The 20473-nt window shown below is 43.3% G+C and overlaps 1 protein-coding gene across 1 annotated transcript in view; it reads right to left on the bottom strand.

Annotated features, from left to right (window-relative positions):
* LOC124612917 (selenoprotein F) overlaps positions 1-20473 on the bottom strand; it is a 53472-nt gene that overhangs the window by 3524 nt on the left and 29475 nt on the right. Inside the window, exon 4 of the mRNA XM_047141406.1 lies at positions 13144-13253. Coding sequence (XP_046997362.1) covers positions 13144-13253 — 110 coding nt within the window. The remainder of the gene's footprint in view (positions 1-13143; positions 13254-20473) is intronic.

The following is a 20473-nucleotide window of genomic DNA, read 5'->3' as shown; positions in this document are numbered from 1 at the left end:
ATGCAGGAATTACCATGGATTAAATGATGTTTACCTTGGTATTGAGCCAACTAGGCCATTAATATGTTGATGAAGTTCAAAATGATATAACTGCATTGCCAGTGGAATAATCTTACAGGACACTAAAAACTGAGCTCATCTGAAGAGTAGCTGCTTCACAAGAAGTCCACATCTGAGAATTGGTCATGCAAGAAGACAAAATAGCATGATCACATCGCCTGTTTGTTAGTGACAGGAGGTCTAGACTGAAATATTTAGTAGATACAGGTTCTGATACGAGCACACTGCCACAGACCTCTGTACATCACTCCCAGAAATGAACCACATTCTGTTTGTTGGTTACTAATAACTCCACAATATCAACATATTTAACTCTACACATGAAATTTGATTTGAGACTACACCAAGCATTGATCCAGAACTTAACTGTCATCAATGTCTCAGAGCCAATTAATGGCATGGATTTCCTGGCATATTAACAGCTGATGCTGAATGTTGTGAATTCTTGACTTTTAGACAGTTTGACTGGCCTGACTGCAATCAGGTTCGACAGCACCATGACCACACACACAGCACTAAATTGATGCAATCGAAGGACTGTAATAGCATTTTTATGAAAACAACAAACAGCCCTCTAGTATATGTAGGTTGGGTCACTCAACGTAAAATCATGCAGATTTTCATGAAACTTTGCACATTTGCTTATACTTGTGGGATTAGAACTTGTGCAAAATCTTTTTGTTCCCAGAGTAATAAAACTTTTTTTTTTATATCAAATTTTAAATGTAGTGATATTCTGATAACAGGGCTCTGCAAGAATGCCAACTCAAAATGGTACTTATCTACATAAATGCCCATAGCTGAGATGTTTATGGAGCTTTTCATTTGGATTTTTTTATAAGTTAACAGAAGCACATACTTAAAAAGACATGTAATTATTTAAGCAGCAAAGTTACAAAGAACAATACAAAAAAATTAATGTGTGTCACTTTCCAGTTTCCAGAAAAAGTACAGACACGTTGAAAAATGCTTATATCACATTTCTCCAACCTGGTGGTAACTTATAATTGGTCTTAAATAATTCCCAAGACAGTACACACTGCAATAAAATAAAATTGTTAATAGGTTTTCTAGAAATGGACACACAAAGAAATCTGAAATCACAAAACTTTGTGTTGTGACGAAAAAAAATCATTCTAAGTAAGATCATCCACATCTGACACCCACTGCTTCAGATTTTCATGAAAATTTTTCTACTTGTTACTTTCTGCATGGCAATGTCAACACAGAATTTTAAATAAGATTTGAACTCCTCATGGCAGATGTGCTTACTCCCCGTATAAATGGGGTAAAATACCATCTCCTCAGTGTGACTGTAGAGAAAATCAGACCATCAGCCACATTGTTGAAGAGTGTTCCAGAAGAGCCTATAATGGTAGCCCCGCCGACTTCCTGCTCGAAACTCCCGAGTCGATACATTATATTAATAGACTTTATGTTTGTTTGTAATCCTTAAAATTTGTTATATTAGTGATGTTTGTTTGCAATTATTAACGTTTGTTATAGTAGTGATTTGCCTGTTCTGTCTTATGTGTCTGTATTGCCATACAATAAATAAATAAAATTCTCCTGATACTTCATGTAGTTGAGGGGAAAAAATGGAAATTTTTTACAAACATAAATGCTGCAACTAAACTTTGTCATTTGGATTGCGTTACTTCAGACAAAAATAGTAATAATAATAATAATAATAATAATAATAGAAAGTATCTTATTTTCAACACATTGTCATATTTCCCCAGATGTCACTGAAGGGATGTATCTTTATTGGAAAAATAATAACTATTCTTGACTTCTGGGAATATAGAAAATCAACTTAAGCTGTTGTGAACCAAACAATTATTTTTAAATATGTAAAACACTTTCTGACAGCTGATACAAGATTTATTTTTATTGAAACTCTGATATTATTATTATTATTTTTTTAAAGGGTACCCTGAGTTTTGATGGATATTGGATGTTCATTTAACATATATCACATTATTTTCAGAAGATTATTCAAATCACATTCTGTAAACTGACAACCTATAGTAAGGCTTCCTGATAGAAGTACAGAGCCAAAAGTTATAAATTTAATTGAAACATTTTCATTACATGTGTTAACTATATTTAGTATCTTTAAACAACAATTATCCTAGCCACACTAATGTTAATTTCGAATGTACATGTTCAGCAGTGAAGATCCATGAAACTATCAATGAAACTTCTTAAGAGCATTTCTGTTTTAATCTACTGTAACAAATTATAATCTGTTAACTTCATATATTTTTTTTATTAAAGTAATACATTCTGCCTAATTGTGTTGATTTAGGCACACCAACAGCACATTAAATGTTTTCCAAAGGCACAAAACAAGAGTCTTCCTTCTCAGGCAGAAAGGATGACACTGCTGGTACAAGTGGGCGGAGAAAAAGTAGTTCAAAGTCTGCTCCTCCTCCACAGGCATTTCCGATGAAGGCAAGTACCACCTGTCATCTTGTACAACTGCTACAAAAGAATTTTGTTGAGGACAAGTGCATGGCCACTGTGGGACATTTTCATTGAATGAAAATATCAAGGAAGGCTTTTCAGAAGAAGTTACTTTTCTAATCTCTAAAGAAACACGAGAAAGTGGTGTGTAATGGTGAAAGTTCCTGGCACCAGGTATTGTGCGGTTTGTCAAAAATCTCTTCTCAGGGTTCTTGTGTAAGAAATCTACATTGATTTTCTCTAAGAAGTGAAAAAAACATTTGTCAATATTAGCTTTGCAGAAAATGTAAGCACTAGATACAGTTGTTATTTGTGTATCATCCACCAGTTGAAGACTAGCTCTTCTCAATGTATGTTTTATAGTTCTCCCAAACCATTGCACACAGAGTTACCACAGCTAGTGGCAAAAAAGGAGTGCTCAGCCTCAACAGAAAAATCTGTTTTTGTGCTCACAAAATGATTTAAAGCTTTTTCTATTCTTATATTGAGCAGCACATCCATCAGTGAAATAATGCACTTTCTTCACTTGTGGGTAATGCTCTGTCAGCCACTTAACCATTTCTTTCTGGACGGCATCAACAAATCCTACATCATGTTCCATATCATCACTTTTAAAGCTGTGGTTCACAGTTACCAATTTACTTTCTTCATTTACCACATAGACACACAGGAGATGGATTGTCCAGTGGCAACCCTGAATTTCACTCTGGATTACTGAACTGTAGCTTTCGGTGTAGTCCATTAAAAGAATTGCTTTTTCCAGGGTTAGATTTTCTTTCAATTTTTTCAGTTATTTTGACTGACACTTGGATATAGTAGTAGTAGTAGTAGTAGTAGTATGGTATTCTGCCTTACGGCAGGTCTTGTCATGGGTTAAGCCTCTTCCACTTTTGTCTGTCCACAGCAAGCCTTTTCATTTCTGAACATTTGTCTCCTTTGATATTTTCCACCATTCGATATCTTCTTTTTGATATCTTCTTCCCCTTTTCCCTCCACCATTCCTTCCTTCAATAAACAGTCCCTCTTCAAACAATGTCTATTCCAGTTCAGTTTTCTCTTTCTGATGACTTTCAGCATGTTTCTTTCTTCTCTAACTCTTCTTAATACTGCTTCATTTCTTATTCAGTCTTCCTATTTCACTTTTTCTATTCTTCTCCATATCCACATCTCTAGTGCCTCCAGTCTTCTTTCATCTTCCTTCCTCAATGTCCAGGTCTCCACACCATATAGTGCAACACTCCAGATGCAACATTTGGCAAGTCTTTTCCTCAGATCTTTGTTTCGTGGTCCACAAAGTAATTTGTTTCCTCTTGAATCCTTCTTTTGCCATTGCAATTCTTTTCCTAATTTCTCTTGAGCAATACATATCATCCCTTATTACACTTCCCAAGTAATTGAAGTTATTCACTTGCTCTATTTCCTCTCCCCCTATTTTCTTATGGCATTTTCTCCCCTTTCCTCCAATTACCATGCTTTTCGTCGCTCTCTGACACCCTATACAAACTACTCTCCTTCCATCAAAACTTTCACTAATAATTTCCTCGAGATATACAGGGTGATTCAAAAAGAATACCACAACTTTAAAAATGTGTATTTAATGAAAGAAACATAATATAACCTTCTGTTATATATCATTACAAAGAGTATTTAAAAAGGTTTTTTTTTCACTCAAAAACAAGTTCAGAGATGTTCAATATGGCCCCCACCAGACACACGAGCAATATCAACCCGATACTCCAACTCGTTCCACACTCTCTGTAGCATATCAGGCGTAACAGTTTGGATAGCTGCTGTTATTTCTCGTTTCAAATCATCAATGGTGGCTGGGAGAGGTGGCCGAAACACCATATCCTTAACATACCCCCATAAGAAAAAAAATCGCAGGGGGTAAGATCAGGGCTTCTTGGAGGCCAGTGATGAAGTGCTCTGTCACGGGCTGCCTGGCGGCCGATCCATCGCCTCGGGTAGTTGACGTTCAGGTAGTTACGGACAGATAAGTGCCAATGTGGTGGCGCTCCATTCTGCTGAAATATGAATTATTGTGCTTCTTGTTCGAGCTGAGGGAACAGCCAATTCTCTAACATCTCCAGATACTGTAGTCCAGTTACAGTAGCACCTTCGAAGAAAAAGGGACCAAAAACTTTATTGGCTGAAATGGCACAGAAAACGTTCACCTTAGGCGAGTCACGTTCATACCGAGTTGTTTCCCACAGATTCTCAGTGCCCCATATACAGACATTGTGACGGTTGACTTTACCGTTAGTGTGGAAAGTTGCTTCATCACTAAACACAATCTTTGAAACGAAAGATTCATCTGTTTCCATTTGAGCAAGGATAAAAATCACAGAAATCGATTCTTTTAATCTTATCAGCTGCAGACAGTGCTTGAACCAATTTCAGACGATAAGGTTTCATAACTAACCTTTTTCGTAGGACTCTCCATACAGCTGATTGTGGAATTTGCAGCTCTCTGCTAGCTCTGCAAGTCGATTTTCCTGGGCTGCGAACAAATGCTTGCTGGATGCGTGCTACATTTTCACTCGTTTTCGGCCGTCCAGAACTTTTCCCTTTGCACAAACACCCATTCTCTGTAAACTGTTTATACCAACGTTTAATACACCACCTATCAGGAGGTTTAACACCATACTTCGTTCGAAATGCACGCTGAACAACTGTCGTTGATTCACTTCTGCCGTACTCAATAACACAAAAAGCTTTCTGTTGAGCGGTCGCCATCTTAGCATCAACTGACGCTGACGCCTAGTCAACAGCGCCTCAAGCGAACAAATGTACAACTAAATGAAACTTTATAGCTCCCTTAATTCGCCGACAGATAGTGCTTAGCTCTGCCTTTTGTCGTTGCAGAGTTTTAAATTCCTAAAGTTGTGGTATTCTTTTTGAATCACCCTGTATATTGAACAGTGTTGGTGATAAGCAACAACCTTGTCTTACTCCTCTTCCCAGTTCAATTTATTCACTCATCACACCACCTATTCCTACTCTTTCTCTCTGGTTCAAATATAAATTTCTAATTAGCCATCTATCCCTCCAGTCAACTCCATGTTTTCTTAGGATTTCCATCAGTTTGTCCCATCTGACACAGTCAAAAGCCTTCTCAAGATCAATAAACACAATATACACCTTCCTTTTCTTCTCCATGTACCTCTCTCCTATCACTCTCAGTAGCCCAATGGCATCTCTAGTTCCCATTCCTTGCCTGAAACCAAAGTGTTCATCTCCTATTACGCAATTCAGCTTTCCGTATAGCCTTCTGTTGAGTGTCCTCAGCAAGACTTTGGCTGCATGCGATATCAGGCTCACTGTTCTATGTTCCTCACACTTTTTGCTGTTCTTTCTCTTTTCTATAGGTATTAAGATGCATTCTGAGAAGTCCTTTGGCCATTTTCCTGTCAAGTATATTTGATTACACAATTCAATTAGCTCCCTTTTGCCATCTTTCTCCAATGATTAACAGTTCTGCAGGAATCTCTTCAATTCCCACTGCCTTTCCATTTTTCATTTCCTTCATACATTTTTAAATCTCACTAGTCAGTATTGCATTTCCTTTGTCATCATCTGCAACTTTATCTTCTTCTTCTATCCCGAGATCTTCTTCACTTGGTTGGCTGTCTGCAGCGTATAGCCATTATATATATTCTTCCCATCTTATCATTATTTCTTGGGGTTCATGCACCATTTTACCGTCTGCTGCCTCTACTTCCTTTAGTCCTTTGTTGTTTCTCTTTTCAACAAAAGATATCAAATTGATTACATAATGATACAACAAAGATACCAAAATTCCCTAAAGAGTGTCAAAAGCTATCTAGGAGGAGATATTTATTCAGATCATATATTAGTAATAGCTGAGGTTCTAGTTAAATTGAAAAGAACCTGGAAAGGACAAAAGAGAGAGCACATTAACTTTGAGAAACTGAAAGACAAAGGCAATTGTGAAAAATTAGATAATGCATATTGTAAAATCATGATGTAAGGACAGGAAACAGAATGCACAGAAGGAAGATGGGATCATTTTAAAAATTGGATCAGAAAGGCAGCTAAGGAAACGCTTGTAGTCAAGGAGAAGAAAAAAGTAAAGAAAGAATGCTTAACACCAGGTATGATAACCAAGATGGATTATTGCAGGACATGGAAAACTGTAAACACAGAAGAAGGGAAGTGCAACTACAAGAGGTTAAATAATGAATTAAGAAGGAAGACAGAAAAAGAAAAGGAGAAATGGCTGACAGAAAAGTTTGACAAGATAGAGAAATTAGAGAAAGAAGGAAAATATGATTTGATGTACAGAGAAGCAATGGATTTGACCTTCAGGGAGAAGAGACTTAGATATAAACGAGTGTGCTTTAAGTGCTTGTAATTTTGTTACCAACAAGTCTATGTATTCAACAACAGTTTTAGACTGCTTTACCAATTCCACCTTATGATCTGTGTTTATCCACTGGCTGAACTCACTTTCATCATCAGCATATTTGTAAGCTCATTTCGTTTTCAAAACATGATTCACTTTTCTAGCTTCTTTTTGCCATCTGAAGCCTTGCTATGATTTGGAATGGAGTGAAGTTTTAAAGGAGAGCACACCAAATCACGTAAAGTTTTATTTGCATCCTCAATACTTTGATTTTTTAGTAATGACTCATGAAATGTCACCTCTGGATCATCTGCATCACTTTCATTTCTATCACTGATGTCAGTTTCCTGTTCACAAATCTTACAACATGTTGTGCACAGTTTTTGGCCTGGTTTTACAGATTCTTTTAGCACTTCTTGTTTTAGGCAAAGACTACCGAACTGATCTCAAAGAAAAAAAGCTGTGTGTGTTTTTTTAAAGGATCACAACAAGTTTTTTGATGAGTTTCAAAAACTTTTAAGCAATACCACCTGTGGTTTCCATATACAGTAGCACTTTCTAGATCTTGTGGAAAGCTTATATTGGATCACAGAAATATCAAATCTTGTTGGTCTTCACTTAGCTCTTATTTTTTGTCGAGTTCTTACTAAGGTACACACTGTCAAATGACATGGTGTTTTTAGTAATTTTCCAACAGTGTACGAATTCTCATTTTATACCGCAATTAACTGAGAACCAATTAACTTAAAACATACTTTATACAAGTGGAATGATAGGGTCGCATCAAAAAGATACGACCTGTCTCACAGAAAGACAAAGAGCAACTGAGGCCAAATAGACTAACTGCTGCATGCCAATTAATCTCAATAATGAATTTCATATATTTTTGCATTTTTTCCATGCCCATAAAGGTTTCAAACAAGCTACTGCTGACTAAAAACACTTTTTTATCACTGAACAGCTGACAGGCTGAACACACAACTCATATATTATAGTCTTCGAAAAATTAATGAATTAGTCAAATGAAAGGAAATAAATTTTCATACTTAAAGTTAACTTGACTGCCTAGAATGAGTTATACTTAAATATACTAATTTGATATCCTTGCATCTGAGGCAGTGAAACAGTGACTGAATGAACTTACTTAAAATGACCCTTTTCCATCACAGCCAAAAGTATTTTGATTTCAGAGGTGTGTGCCAATAAGCAGAAGACCCATTAAAATTTTTTTCTTTATTACAAAGATTGCAATCTAGGGGCTTAAGACCAAAATCAGGTTCCTAGAAGGTTGGAGAAATGTGATATAAGCATTTTTCGACATCCTCGCAATTTTTCCAAAATTGGAAATTGACGTACATTAACATTAAAAAAAAAAAAAATTCTTTGTAACTTTACTGCTTGAATAACTCGATACGTGTTAACTATATGGCTTACTTAACTTCTAAAAGAAATTCCAAATCAAAAGCTTCATAACACCTGAGTTATGGGTGTTTACGTAGACAAGTTCCATTTTGCATTGACATTCTTGCAGAGCCCAGATATCACAGTATCAACACATTTAAAACTCGATATAAAATAAAGTTTTAGTCTGAGACAAAAGAGATTTTACTGAAGTTCATATGTTATAAATATAAGCAAATGTGAAAAGTTTTGTGAAAATCTGAGATAGGGTTACAAATCCTTGTATTATTGCACGTTTTGATGTGGAATGACCCAGCCTACATGTTTGGATCCATATCACCTGGCATTAGCTAAGGGCGAGTTTGCTACCATGTTAAAAGAAGGTAATATCCCACCAAGTGATCCACAGTTGTCTCCGCTGCACCTGGTTCCTAAGAAGAGTGAAGTATGGTATCCATGCGCCGATTATAGAGTGCTTAATGCAAGGATCGTCCCAGACCATTACCCAGTTTCATTGCTGCAAGATTATCATGCAACGATCTTTAGTGTACTGGTGGCAGAAGACACACCAAAACCAGCAATTATTACACCATTCTGGGGTTGTTCGACAGCATGTTTATGACCTCTGATTTACACAATGCAGCTCAAACCTGGCAAAGATTGATTGAGGCCTTGTGTACCTTGAAGGTATCTTTATCTTTTCGACCATTGAAGGATGTCAACAACACCTCTCTGAGATGTTCAAAATTTTGGAATAGTACAGTGTCTCTTATCATAGTTTACTATATATCCAGGAAACCTGAAGTCCATTTTCTCGATTGTCAAACATTATCTTCTGGCTCCCTTCCCCTACTGTAAAACGATGAAGCTATTCTATGAATACAGAAGCCAAGCACTACCAAGGAGATACGTCAATTACTCAGGATGCTAAATTTTTATCATCATCATCTCCCATGGAGCAGCACATAGCTACATGAACCGTTAACTGCAGCACTTTCTGGCTGTGCGATCAAAGGAAACTCTCTGGTGCAGTGGATTGAGGAAATGAGCTCCGTCTTTGACCCTACAAGACATCACATGGTGAAAGCTCCACTTCTGGTGCATCTTAAGCTTGATGCACCCTTAGTGACTGTGGCTCATGCAAACCCAACAGCTGTACATGCCATATTACAATAACAGCTGGAACAGCTAGCCTTTTATTCTCATGAACTGTCACCACTGCAAAAAAGTGGAGTGCTTATGACTGAGGACTTCCCACTGTGTATGAAGCTATCATATACTTCTGACCACAGATAGAAATGAGATTTCACCATCTATACGGACCATAAACTGTTAACAATTATATTCAGACAGTCCTAGTCGCCGATGCACTGACAACACCAACCCTAGTGGTGCTTTATGGACCGACTGAGGGACTGCTAGAATGACTGCAAAATTATGTTGTTACTAAATAGATGGCCAAATATCTAAACCACACTCCACAAATCACCGCATGATTGGCTATGGAGGGTACTTTGGTACCACTATTATTTCACCACAATCCTGTTTACATTGTGAGCACTTTGTTGTGGCAAGAACACTTGTCGGCAAACCTTCATACGAATGCTGATTTTTCTCCTTTTATCCAGGAATGATAATTTTGTGAGCTGTATGTTGTCAGAAGCAATACACTGCCCAACTTTTCTCACAACATACACTCATAATTTCAACAGTAAACACTTTTGTGATGCACAACACATCTTGCAGCACCTACCACTGGAGTTTGACAAGTACCTTTGTAGCACTCTCATATTCACTAAACAAACCAATGACAACACACACTGCTCTTCTTTAAATCATCTCCATCTACACTCCTGGAAATTGAAATAAGAACACCGTGAATTCATTGTCCCAGGAAGGGGAAACTTTATTGGCACATTCCTGGGGTCAGATACATCACATGATCACACTGACAGAACCACAGGCACATAGACACAGGCAACAGAACATGCACAATGTCGGCACTAGTACAGTGTAAATCCACCTTTCGCAGCAATGCAGGCTGCTATTCTCCCATGGAGACGATCGTAGAGATGCTGGATGTAGTCCTGTGGAACGGCTTGCCATGCCATTTCCACCTGGCGCCTCAGTTGGACCAGCGTTCGTGCTGGACGTGCAGACCGCGTGAGACGACGCTTCATCCAGTCACAAACATGCTCAATGGGGGACAGATCCGGAGATCTTGCTGGCCAGGGTAGTTGACTTACACCTTGTAGAGCACGTTGGGTGGCACGGGATACATGCGGACGTGCATTGTCCTGTTGGAACAGCAAGTTCCCTTGCCGGTCTAGGAATGGTAGGACGATGGGTTCCATGACGGTTTGGATGTACTGTGCACTATTCAGTGTCCCCTCGACGATCACCAGTGGTGTACGGCCAGTGTAGGAGATCGCTCCCCACACCATGATGCCGGGTGTTGGCCCTGTGTGCCTCGGTCGTATGCAGTCCTGATTGTGGCGCTCACCTGTACGGCGCCAAACACGCATACGACCATCATTGGCACCAAGGCAGAAGCGACTCTCATCGCTGAAGACGACACGTCTCCATTCGTCCCTCCATTCACGCCTGTCGCGACACCACTGGAGGCGGGTTGCACGATGTTGGGGCGTGAGCGGAAGACGGCCTAACGGTGTGCGGGACCGTAGCCCAGCTTCATGGAGACGGTTGCGAATGGTCCTCGCCGATACCCCAGGAGCAACAGTGTCCCTAATTTGCTGGGAAGTGGCGGTGCGGTCCCCTACGGCACTGCGTAGGATCCTACGGTCTTGGCGTGCATCCGTGCGTCGCTGCGGTCCGGTCCCAGGTCGACGGGCACGTGCACCTTCCGCCGACCACTGGCGACAACATCGATGTACTGTGGAGACCTCACGCCCCACGTGTTGAGCAATTCGGCGGTACGTCCACCCGGCCTCCCGCATGCCCACTATACGCCCTCGCTCAAAGTCCGTCAACTGCACATACGGTTCACGTCCACGCTGTCGCGGCATGCTACCAGTGTTAAAGACTGCGATGGAGCTCCGTATGCCACGGCAAACTGGCTGACACTGACGGCGGCGGTGCACAAATGTTGCGCAGCTAGCGCCATTCGACGGCCAACACCGCGGTTCCTGGTGTGTCCGCTGTGCCGTGCGTGTGATCATTGCTTGTACAGTCCTCTCGCAGTGTCCGGAGCAAGTATGGTGGGTCTGACACACCGGTGTCAATGTGTTCTTTTTTCCATTTCCAGGAGTGTATGTGTCCGTGAACCACGTGCATCCCTTTCCATATTTGGCAGGAGTGACTTTCCCTCCTTTACAAGCTTCCTCTGAAATCTATCTTTTTTGCCCGAGGAAGGAACACAGAGAACTGAGTACTTTTCTTTCTTTCTATTTTTAAAAATTTTTATTGGCAGTGCTTAATTTTGACTCCTGAAGGGAAGCGATGACCAGTCATCCATCTACTTAAAATTTTACAGTTTTCTGAAATTAATTTTGCTGTTGGTGTACTTGCTAGAATGAATCACTTACTTGGAGATGCCAATGAGCTCAATGACCAAAAGGAGTCAAGATACCTTGTGCTGCCACTGGAGACTAAATTTAATGAGACAAAATTAAATAACCATACCAGACTCATATTTATTTGCACAGAAAACTGTTAAAGGGTACACATAAATTAACATCTTGGAACATGGACCAATCCCACAACTCAGCACAAAGCCTTTGTTCATTTTCCAATACAATGGGGCCTAACCTGAAGTGTAACTTGACATTTTTATGAAATGACATGTCTCATGTTCAGGCTTCCATGATGATGATAGATGTTAATGACATTTTGCAGTAAGAGCCAGAATATCCCATTGTGCAAAATATAGTTACAATATGTGCAGATAGGAGAACATATAGAACCCATCACATCTACAAGGCGAAACAGCAATTCAGCACCTCCACCTGCTGTGTGGGGCTGCTTGTTCCTTGGCATCACGATTTGAAGGTATGGCTTTGTTGCTGCAAGAGATTTTTCTTCATTTCTGAACTGGTCAAATTGTGTACCTCCAATTCTTCTTGCCTCTTTCTCATGCCACAGCATGGCAAAAAGATGGGATCACTGTGTGATTGTAGATCCCTGCATTGGAATCTTGCTTTCTTCCAAACGAGACACCTATGTTGCTCCACCTTCGGTATGGGTGAAATAGATCCATTCCACTGCAGACTGCCCATCCTAATGCCATTCATTCAGGTCAGAGGATATCCTCATGTACACCGTCAGCCATAGCAAAGGATACCTGCCATGGCAGCAGTTTCCTGGGGTCCTGGTGCCCAGGACCAGACAAATTCCTACTCATTGACATATGCTAAGGATTTGTCACTCAGAGTCCAACAGTGAGCAGCAAAACACACTGTATCACTAAAGAGGTATCTGCCTCCAGAAGTTTTCATTTTGCATATTTCCAGAAGAGTCAGCAGCTATTACTATATGTGATTTATTTGTACATAGTTTAACTGCTAAATAAAATGTGTGTTTATGAAGAAGCAAATGCATAACAGTGTTTTGCTGATTCTTTTCTACATATACGATAATTATCCACTATACTTTTGTTTTACCAAGTAGTCATTATAGCATGAAATGTGACAGTTTCCTGCACTGGAAATAATTTTCTATTACCTGTGACTGATTTTCTCCAGTAACAGAATAGGTTTACAATATCTTCTACAATTAACTTCAAATGGATAATTACAATATGTGAGAATTTGCTGAAATATATGCACATTACAATTGCACAGATTTGATTACAATTTAGTATAACAGATATAACACAATTAGAAACCTACCTCTTTCACGTTTCCATCTTTATCCATTAGTTTTATTATGGGATCCAAGCCTCGAACATACTTTATCTGCAAATTCGGAAATTTTGACGGTCTCTCACTTTTGACAAAAGCTAAAATGAAAGCAAAAGATGTGTGTTATATTAGTACACAATAATTCAATAAATGTTGTAAATTAAAGTTGTACATTTCTAAAACTAAATTTTGTATTGAACAACATTAAAATTATAATTTGCTCTTTCATAAACAATATAAACAAAGGGGAACAATAAAGAAGAACGAAGCCACTGTTACATAATAGGTCATATTCTTTCACATTAGTCTGAAAATTAGAAGTCATTACTGTAATCCACTGAATAGGTTGGTTGGTTGTTTGAGGTTAAAGGGACCAAACAGCAAGGTCATCAGTCCCTTGTTTCAAATAGACTCCATTCTGCTAACGGGACATCTCAGAAAAGTCAGAACAATAAAACGGAAAAAGGGGAAACGTAAAAGGGCAGTCACGTTGTCATTAGTAAAAACAAATGAGGGAAGTTGGCAAGAGAACGAACCCAACACTATGCTGAAGCAGCATAGGCAAGACCACCCGTGACTTAAAAGGTACAACTGCTATAATGCAGAAAGTACGTATGGGAATAGAAAAACTAACCAAGCCTTAAAAAGAAGGGGTAAAAACAGAGTAAAAGGGAAAGAAAAGAGGATTCCAGGCAGGGAGGTGAATCGGGAATCTCTGAACACTGCCTACAGTGGGAGACACCCAAACACTCACCGCCCTGCCCCAACACCAGAGGGAGATTAAAAACTTTAAAACTGAGAATAAAAACCACTCTCCCGGAGGAAACCTAGAACCAGAGAGACCATCCGGGAATCGTCAGCCAACATCAAAGGTAAAGTGTGGGGGAGTCTGTACTTAGCACGCAGAGTCAAAAGAAGGGGGCATTCAACCAAAATGTGGGCCACTGACTGGAAGGCTCCACAACCACATAGCGGGGGTGGCTCATCACGCAAAAGGAAACCATGGGTCAGCTTGGTATGGCCAATGCGGAGACGACACAGTGTGGTCGAGTCCTTGCGGGAGAGGCTAAAGGAAGAACGCCATGGGCCTGTATTCACCTTAATGGCACGAAGTTTATTAGACAGTGGAGAAGCCTCCCAAGAATTGGCCCATGACTGTGCAAAGTGGGATTTGATGTGAAGCCGCAAATCCGCTGCAGGAGGGGTTACAGAAAACGGGGGGTAAGTAACTGCTCCCCCAGCCAAACGATCAGCGAGCTCATTACCCGGGATACCCACATGGCCCGGGACCCATAGGAAGTCAATGGAACAAGCAGCACGGTGAAGATCAGCCAGATGGTCATGGATGGCAGAGACCAAGGGATGGCGCGAAAAACACCGGTCAATAGCAAGAAGGCCACTCATCGAGTCCGTACATAACAAAACGCGGTTGTGTTGGGATTGTTTAATAAAGGTAAGGGCCCGGGAAATTGCCATCAATTCCGCAGTAAACACCCCACATGAGGGTGGCAGTAGATGATTTTCCGTTCCAACAAAGGACGTGAAGGCATACCCAACATGATCAGCAGATTTAGAGCCATCAGTGTAAAAAACAACAGCATCCCGAAACTCCCATAAAATTTGGCGGAAAAAGGAACGGAACACCACCGGGGGGATGGAATCTTTCGGACCGCGGCGGAGATCCATCCGAATTCGAGGCCGAGGAACTAACCAAGGAGGGGTGGAGGGGAGGGAGCGAGGAAGACAGGACAAAGAAGGAAGCCGAAAATCACGGGTAAGAGACGCAAGGCGCAGCCCAACCGGTAAACCCGCCCGAGGGCGGGAGTCAGGCGGGCGACATCCTTGGTCTGGGAATAGGATAGAATAGGAAGGATGAGCGGGAGAAGAACGGATAGTAAGGGCATAAGACACCAGACGCTGGGACCGCCGAACAGAAAGAGGGGGGATCCCAGCTTCAACCAGGAGACTATCAACAGGGCTAGTAGGGAAGGCACCGGTGGCCAAACGGATACCACGATGGTGGACTGGATCCAGCACGTGCAGCGTGGAAGGAGCAGCCGAACCATAAACTTGACAACCATAATCCAAACGTGACAGAACTAGAGCACGATAAAGACGGAGGAGGAGGGAACGGTCCGCACCCCAGGAGGAGTGGGCAAGGAAGCGAAGGACATTGAGTTTACGGAAACATCCTACCTTCAGGAGTCTGATATGGGGCAGCCAAGTGAGCTTGTTGTCGAAAAGAAGACCTAGGAAACTGTGGAACCACAGGCAATCTTTGTGCAGCGAGATAGAGCTCTGGATCAGGGTGGACCGTAGTACGGCGACAGAAGTGGACCACCCGCGATTTTAAAGGAGAGAATTGAAACCCGTGGGAGAGGGTCCATGCAGAGGCACGCCATATAGCCACCTGGAGCTGCCGTTCTGCAGATGGCATCGAGGAGGAACTAACCCAAATGCAGAAATCATCCACATACAGGGCAGGGGCGACCAAGGGACCGACAGAGGCCACAAGTCCATCGATAGCAATGAGGAAAAGAAGGACACTCAAGACAGAACCCTGTGGGATGCCCGTCTCCTGGGTCCGTGGAGAACTAAAAGCAGTACCAACTCGAACTCTGAATGACCGATGGATCAGGAACTGGCGGATAAAAATCGGGATTGGTCCCCGAAGACCCCACTGATTTTTTTTTTTTTTTTTTTTTTTTTTTTTTTGTGATTTTAGGGCGCAAAACTTCTATGGTCATTAGCGCCCAGCCCGCGACGTAGAAAACAGGAAAAAAACCAAATTTAAAATCAGCAGCAATGGAAACAAAGTCAGAAAATTTGAGAAACTAAAGGCAGAAGGAATGCTTAAAAGTCCACTATAGAAAGGAGTTGGTTGTCCCCCAAAAAAAAGGCTTCAAATGACTGACGTCATTTCACTGTCTCTAATAAACTGTAGAACGCGGTCAGCTGAGCGCGTGTCATCTGCTAAAATCGACGATAGATCAGGCGATAGCTGTAGACGGGAGCGTAACGGATTAAAATAGGGGCATTCAATTAAAAGGTGTCTGACCGTCCACAGCTGAGAGCAGTGGGGACAGAGTGGGGGAGGATCACCGCTTAAAAGATGTCGATGACTAAAAAGACAGTGCCCTATCCGGAGTCGGGCTAAAATTACCTCCTCCCGACGACGCGTTCGGGAGGAAGAGGTCCAAGCGCAAGGAACAGCTTTCACTTCCCGCAATTTATTGTGGGGAAGTGTTGACCAATGCGCATGCCATAAATGAGTAACTTGGCGACATAAACCGCTCCGTACATCGGTAAACGGAAGAGACTGAAGAGCTGGCCGAGGAAGAGAGACTGCAGCCTTGGCTGCTATATCGGCCGCCTCATTTCCACAGATACCAGCGTGTCCCGGGAGCCAGAGGAACGCCACTGAGACGCCCCCCAGGTGGAGCAAGCGCAGACAGTCCTGAATCCGGTGGACCAGAGGGTGCACAGGGTAAAGAGCTTGGAGACTGAGGAGAGAGCTGAGAGAATCTGAGCAGATTACGTACTGTATCCGCTGATGGCGGCGGATGTAGTGGACAGCCTGGAGAACAGCGTAAAGCTCCGCAGTATAAACCGAACACTGGTCGGGAAGCCGAAAGTGATTTGGGGTGTCGCCAACAATATAGGCACTCCCTACACCTAACGATGTTTTCGAGCCATCGGTGTAAATAAATGTGGCTTCCGTCATTTGTGCACATAGAGCAGCAAATGCCCGACGGTAAACAAGTGTAGGGGTACCATCCTTGGGAAATTCACATAGGTCTCTGAGCAAGTCGATCCGGGGACGGTGCCAAGGCGGTGCTGTACCCCAAGTTGTCAAGAAGGTTTTAGGAAAGCGGAAGGAAAGAGAATGGAGCAGTTGACGGAAGCGGACTCCCGGGGGTAGTAGGGAGGAGGAGCGGCCTGCATACCCGACATCAAAGGACTCGTCGAAAAAAAGGTTATGGGCTGGATTAGCAGGCATGGAAGACAGATGGCTAGCATAACGACTCAGAAGGACTGCCCGCCGATTGGACAGCGGAGGTTCAGCAGTCTCAGCATAAAGGCTTTCCACAGGGCTGGTGTAAAAAGCTCCAGACACTAAACGTAATCCACGGTGGTGGATAGAGTCGAGACGCCGAAGAATAGACGGCCGAGCAGAGGAGTAGACTATGCTTCCATAATCCAATTTCGAGCGCACTAAGGCGCGATAGAGGCGGAGAAGGACCACCCGGTCCGCTCCCCAAGAGGTACCATTCAGGACACGAAGGGTGTTAAGGGAACGCAGACAGCGAGCCGAAAGAGAGGAAACGTGGGAGGACCAGCACAGTGTTCTGTCAAACATAAGACCCAAGAATTTTGCGACGTCGGAAAACGGAAGGTTGACAGGACCTAGATGTAAGGAGGGCGGAAGAAACTCCTTACGTCGCCAAAAATTAACACAAACGGTCTTACTGGGTGAGAAACGGAAGCCGGTTTCGATGCTCCACGAGTGGAGGCGATCGAGACATCCTTGAAGACGTCTTTCAAGAAGGCTGGTCCGTTGAGAGCTGTAGTAGATCGCAAAATCGTCCACAAAGAGGGAGCCCGAGACATCAGGAAGGAGACAATCCATAATTGGATTAATGGCGATGGCAAACAGTACAACACTCAGCACGGAGCCCTGGGGTACCCCGTTTTCTTGGGAGAAAGTACGGGAGAGAGTAGTGTTCACCCGCACCCTAAATGTGCGCTCTGCCATAAATTCGCGAAGAAAAAGGGGCAGCCGGCCTCGAAAGCCCCAAGAGAACAGTGTGCGGAGGATGCCTGTCCTCCAACAGGTATCGTACGCTCTCTCCAGATCAAAAAATATTGCTACCGTTTGGCGTTTCCGGAGAAAATTGTTCATGATATAAGTGGAGAGAGCAACAAGATGGTCAACAGCAGAACGATGCTTTCGGAATCCGCATTGGGCTGGTGATAAAAGACTGCGGGACTCCAGCCACCAAGCTAAACGGTAATTCACCATACGCTCCAAAACCTTACAGACACTACTCGTGAGAGAAATGGGGCGATAGCTAGAGGGGAGATGTTTGTCCTTTCCAGGTTTCGGAACGGGAACGACAATAGCTTCCCGCCATCGCCTGGGAAAGGTACTGTCGGTCCAAATTCGATTATAAAGGCGAAGGAGGTAACGCAGGCTATGGGTTGATAAATGCAGCAACATTTGGACATGGATACCATCCGGTCCTGGGGCGGAGGAGCGAGAAGAAGAGAGTGCATGTTGGAGTTCGCGCATGGAGAAAACAGTATTGTAGCTTTCGCGATTTTGAGAGGAGAAAGCAAGATGTCGCACTTCCGCTGCACGTTTCTTCGGGAGAAACGCTGGCGGGTAATTTGAAGAGCTCGAAATCTCAGCAAAGTGCTGACCCAATGAGTTAGAAATTGCGACGGGGTCCACTAAGGTAGCATGCGCGACAGTGAGCCCAGAGACCGGGGAGAAACTAGGCGCGCCTGAGAACCGTCGAAGCCGACTCCAAACTTCCGAGGAGGGAGTGAAGTTGTTAAATGAGCTAGTAAAGAATTTCCAGCTTGCCTTCTTGCTATCGCGGATGACGCGACGGCATCGCGCACGGAGCTGCTTATATCGGATACAGTTGGCCAAAGTTGGATGGTGACGGAAAATGCGAAGAGCACGTCGCCGCTCACGTATTGCGTCACGGCATGCCTCGTTCCACCAAGGAACTGGGGGGCGCCGGGGCAATTCGGAGGTGCGTGGTATTGAACGTTCCGCAGCTGTGAGAATAATGTCGGTAAAACGTGTGACCTCATCGTCGACGCTGGGAAAGCGACGGTCATCGAATGTCGCTAGAGACGAAAAAAGTGTCCAATCGGCTTGGGCAAACTTCCAGCGTCGCGAGCGCATATATGGCAGTTGAGGCTGCAGTCGAAGAACACATGGAAAGTGGTCACTCGAGTGTGTATCATCAAGGGCGAACCATTCGAAGCGCCGAGCTAGCGGAACAGTACCGACCGCAAGGTCCAAATGGGATAAATTTGCCGTGGAGGCAGACAAAAATGTAGGGACCCCAGTGTTGAGGCAGACTAGATCCGCTTGGTGGAAGACGTCTAGCAATAGTGAGCCACGTGGACAAGGATGTGGAGATCCCCAAAGCGGGTGGTGGGCATTGAAGTCCCCAACCAGCAAATAGGGGGGTGGAAGCTGATCAAGAAGATGAAGGAGATCAGCTCGTGCCATTGGTGTAGACGATGGAATGTATACTGTACAAAGAGAGAACGTGTATCCAGAAAGGGAAAGACGGACGGCGACAGCTTGGAACGAAGTGTTTAAGGGGATTGGGTGATAATGGAGAGTATCATGGAGCAGAATCATGAGTCCTCCATGGGCTGGAGTGCCTTCAACAGAGGGGAGGTCATATCGGACGGACTGAAAATGAGGGAGAACAAAGCGGTCATGGGGACGCAGCTTTGTTTCCTGAAGACAGAAGATGACCGGCGAGTAGGATCGTAAGAGGATCGACAATTCCTCCCGATTGGCGCGAATGCCGCGGATATTCCAGTGGATAATGGACATAGGGTGAACAGAAAATGGAGGAACGTCACCAAGGGTGCTGTCAACTCAACGACTGCTCAGAGCTTGCGACCGACAGGATGGAATGGCATTCAGTCGAAGGCAGAAGATCCTGATCCATAGGTTGGTCAGGAGCAGCTCCTGCCACCAACGATCGGCCAGTTGACCGGCCACCAACAGTGCGCCTCGGCGACACAGAAGATGGCCGAGGGCGATTGCCGCCAGGTGGTGCTGTAGATGGGACACGCCTTGGCGGAGAAGGAGAGGAACTGTGTTTCTTCGTAGCCTTCTTGGAGGTATGTTTAGATGAAGGAGGAACCGATGGTTGTGAAGTTGCAGTACGTAAAAACTCTTCACGAGAATGCTCTTTTTTGGAAGACTTGGCGTCTGACTTTTGGGCTCGAGATTTAGCAGAACCCGACGAAGGGTGAGCCATAGAGTGGGCAGGCGAAAGAGGTGAGGTTGAACGGGCGATCTTTGCGCTGGCCGATCTGACGACCGTGGTACTAAAAGTGAGATCGCAAGTCTGCGTGGCCGCCTCCTTTGTTGGCCGAGGAGAAGCAAGGACAGCGCTGTATTTTCCTTTCTGAGGCACGGTGGGCTGTCGACTGGCGAGTAACTTTCGAGCAGCAAAGGTCGACACCTTTTCCTTCACTCTTATTTCCTGGATCAGCTTTTCGTCCTTAAAAACAGGGCAATCTCGAGAGGAAGCAGCGTGGTCACCCATACAGT

Source organism: Schistocerca americana, chromosome 4 (assembly GCF_021461395.2).
Source record: "Schistocerca americana isolate TAMUIC-IGC-003095 chromosome 4, iqSchAmer2.1, whole genome shotgun sequence".
In the NCBI taxonomy this organism is placed as follows: domain Eukaryota; kingdom Metazoa; phylum Arthropoda; class Insecta; order Orthoptera; family Acrididae; genus Schistocerca; species Schistocerca americana.
This window is presented reverse-complemented; position numbering and strand designations above follow the sequence as displayed.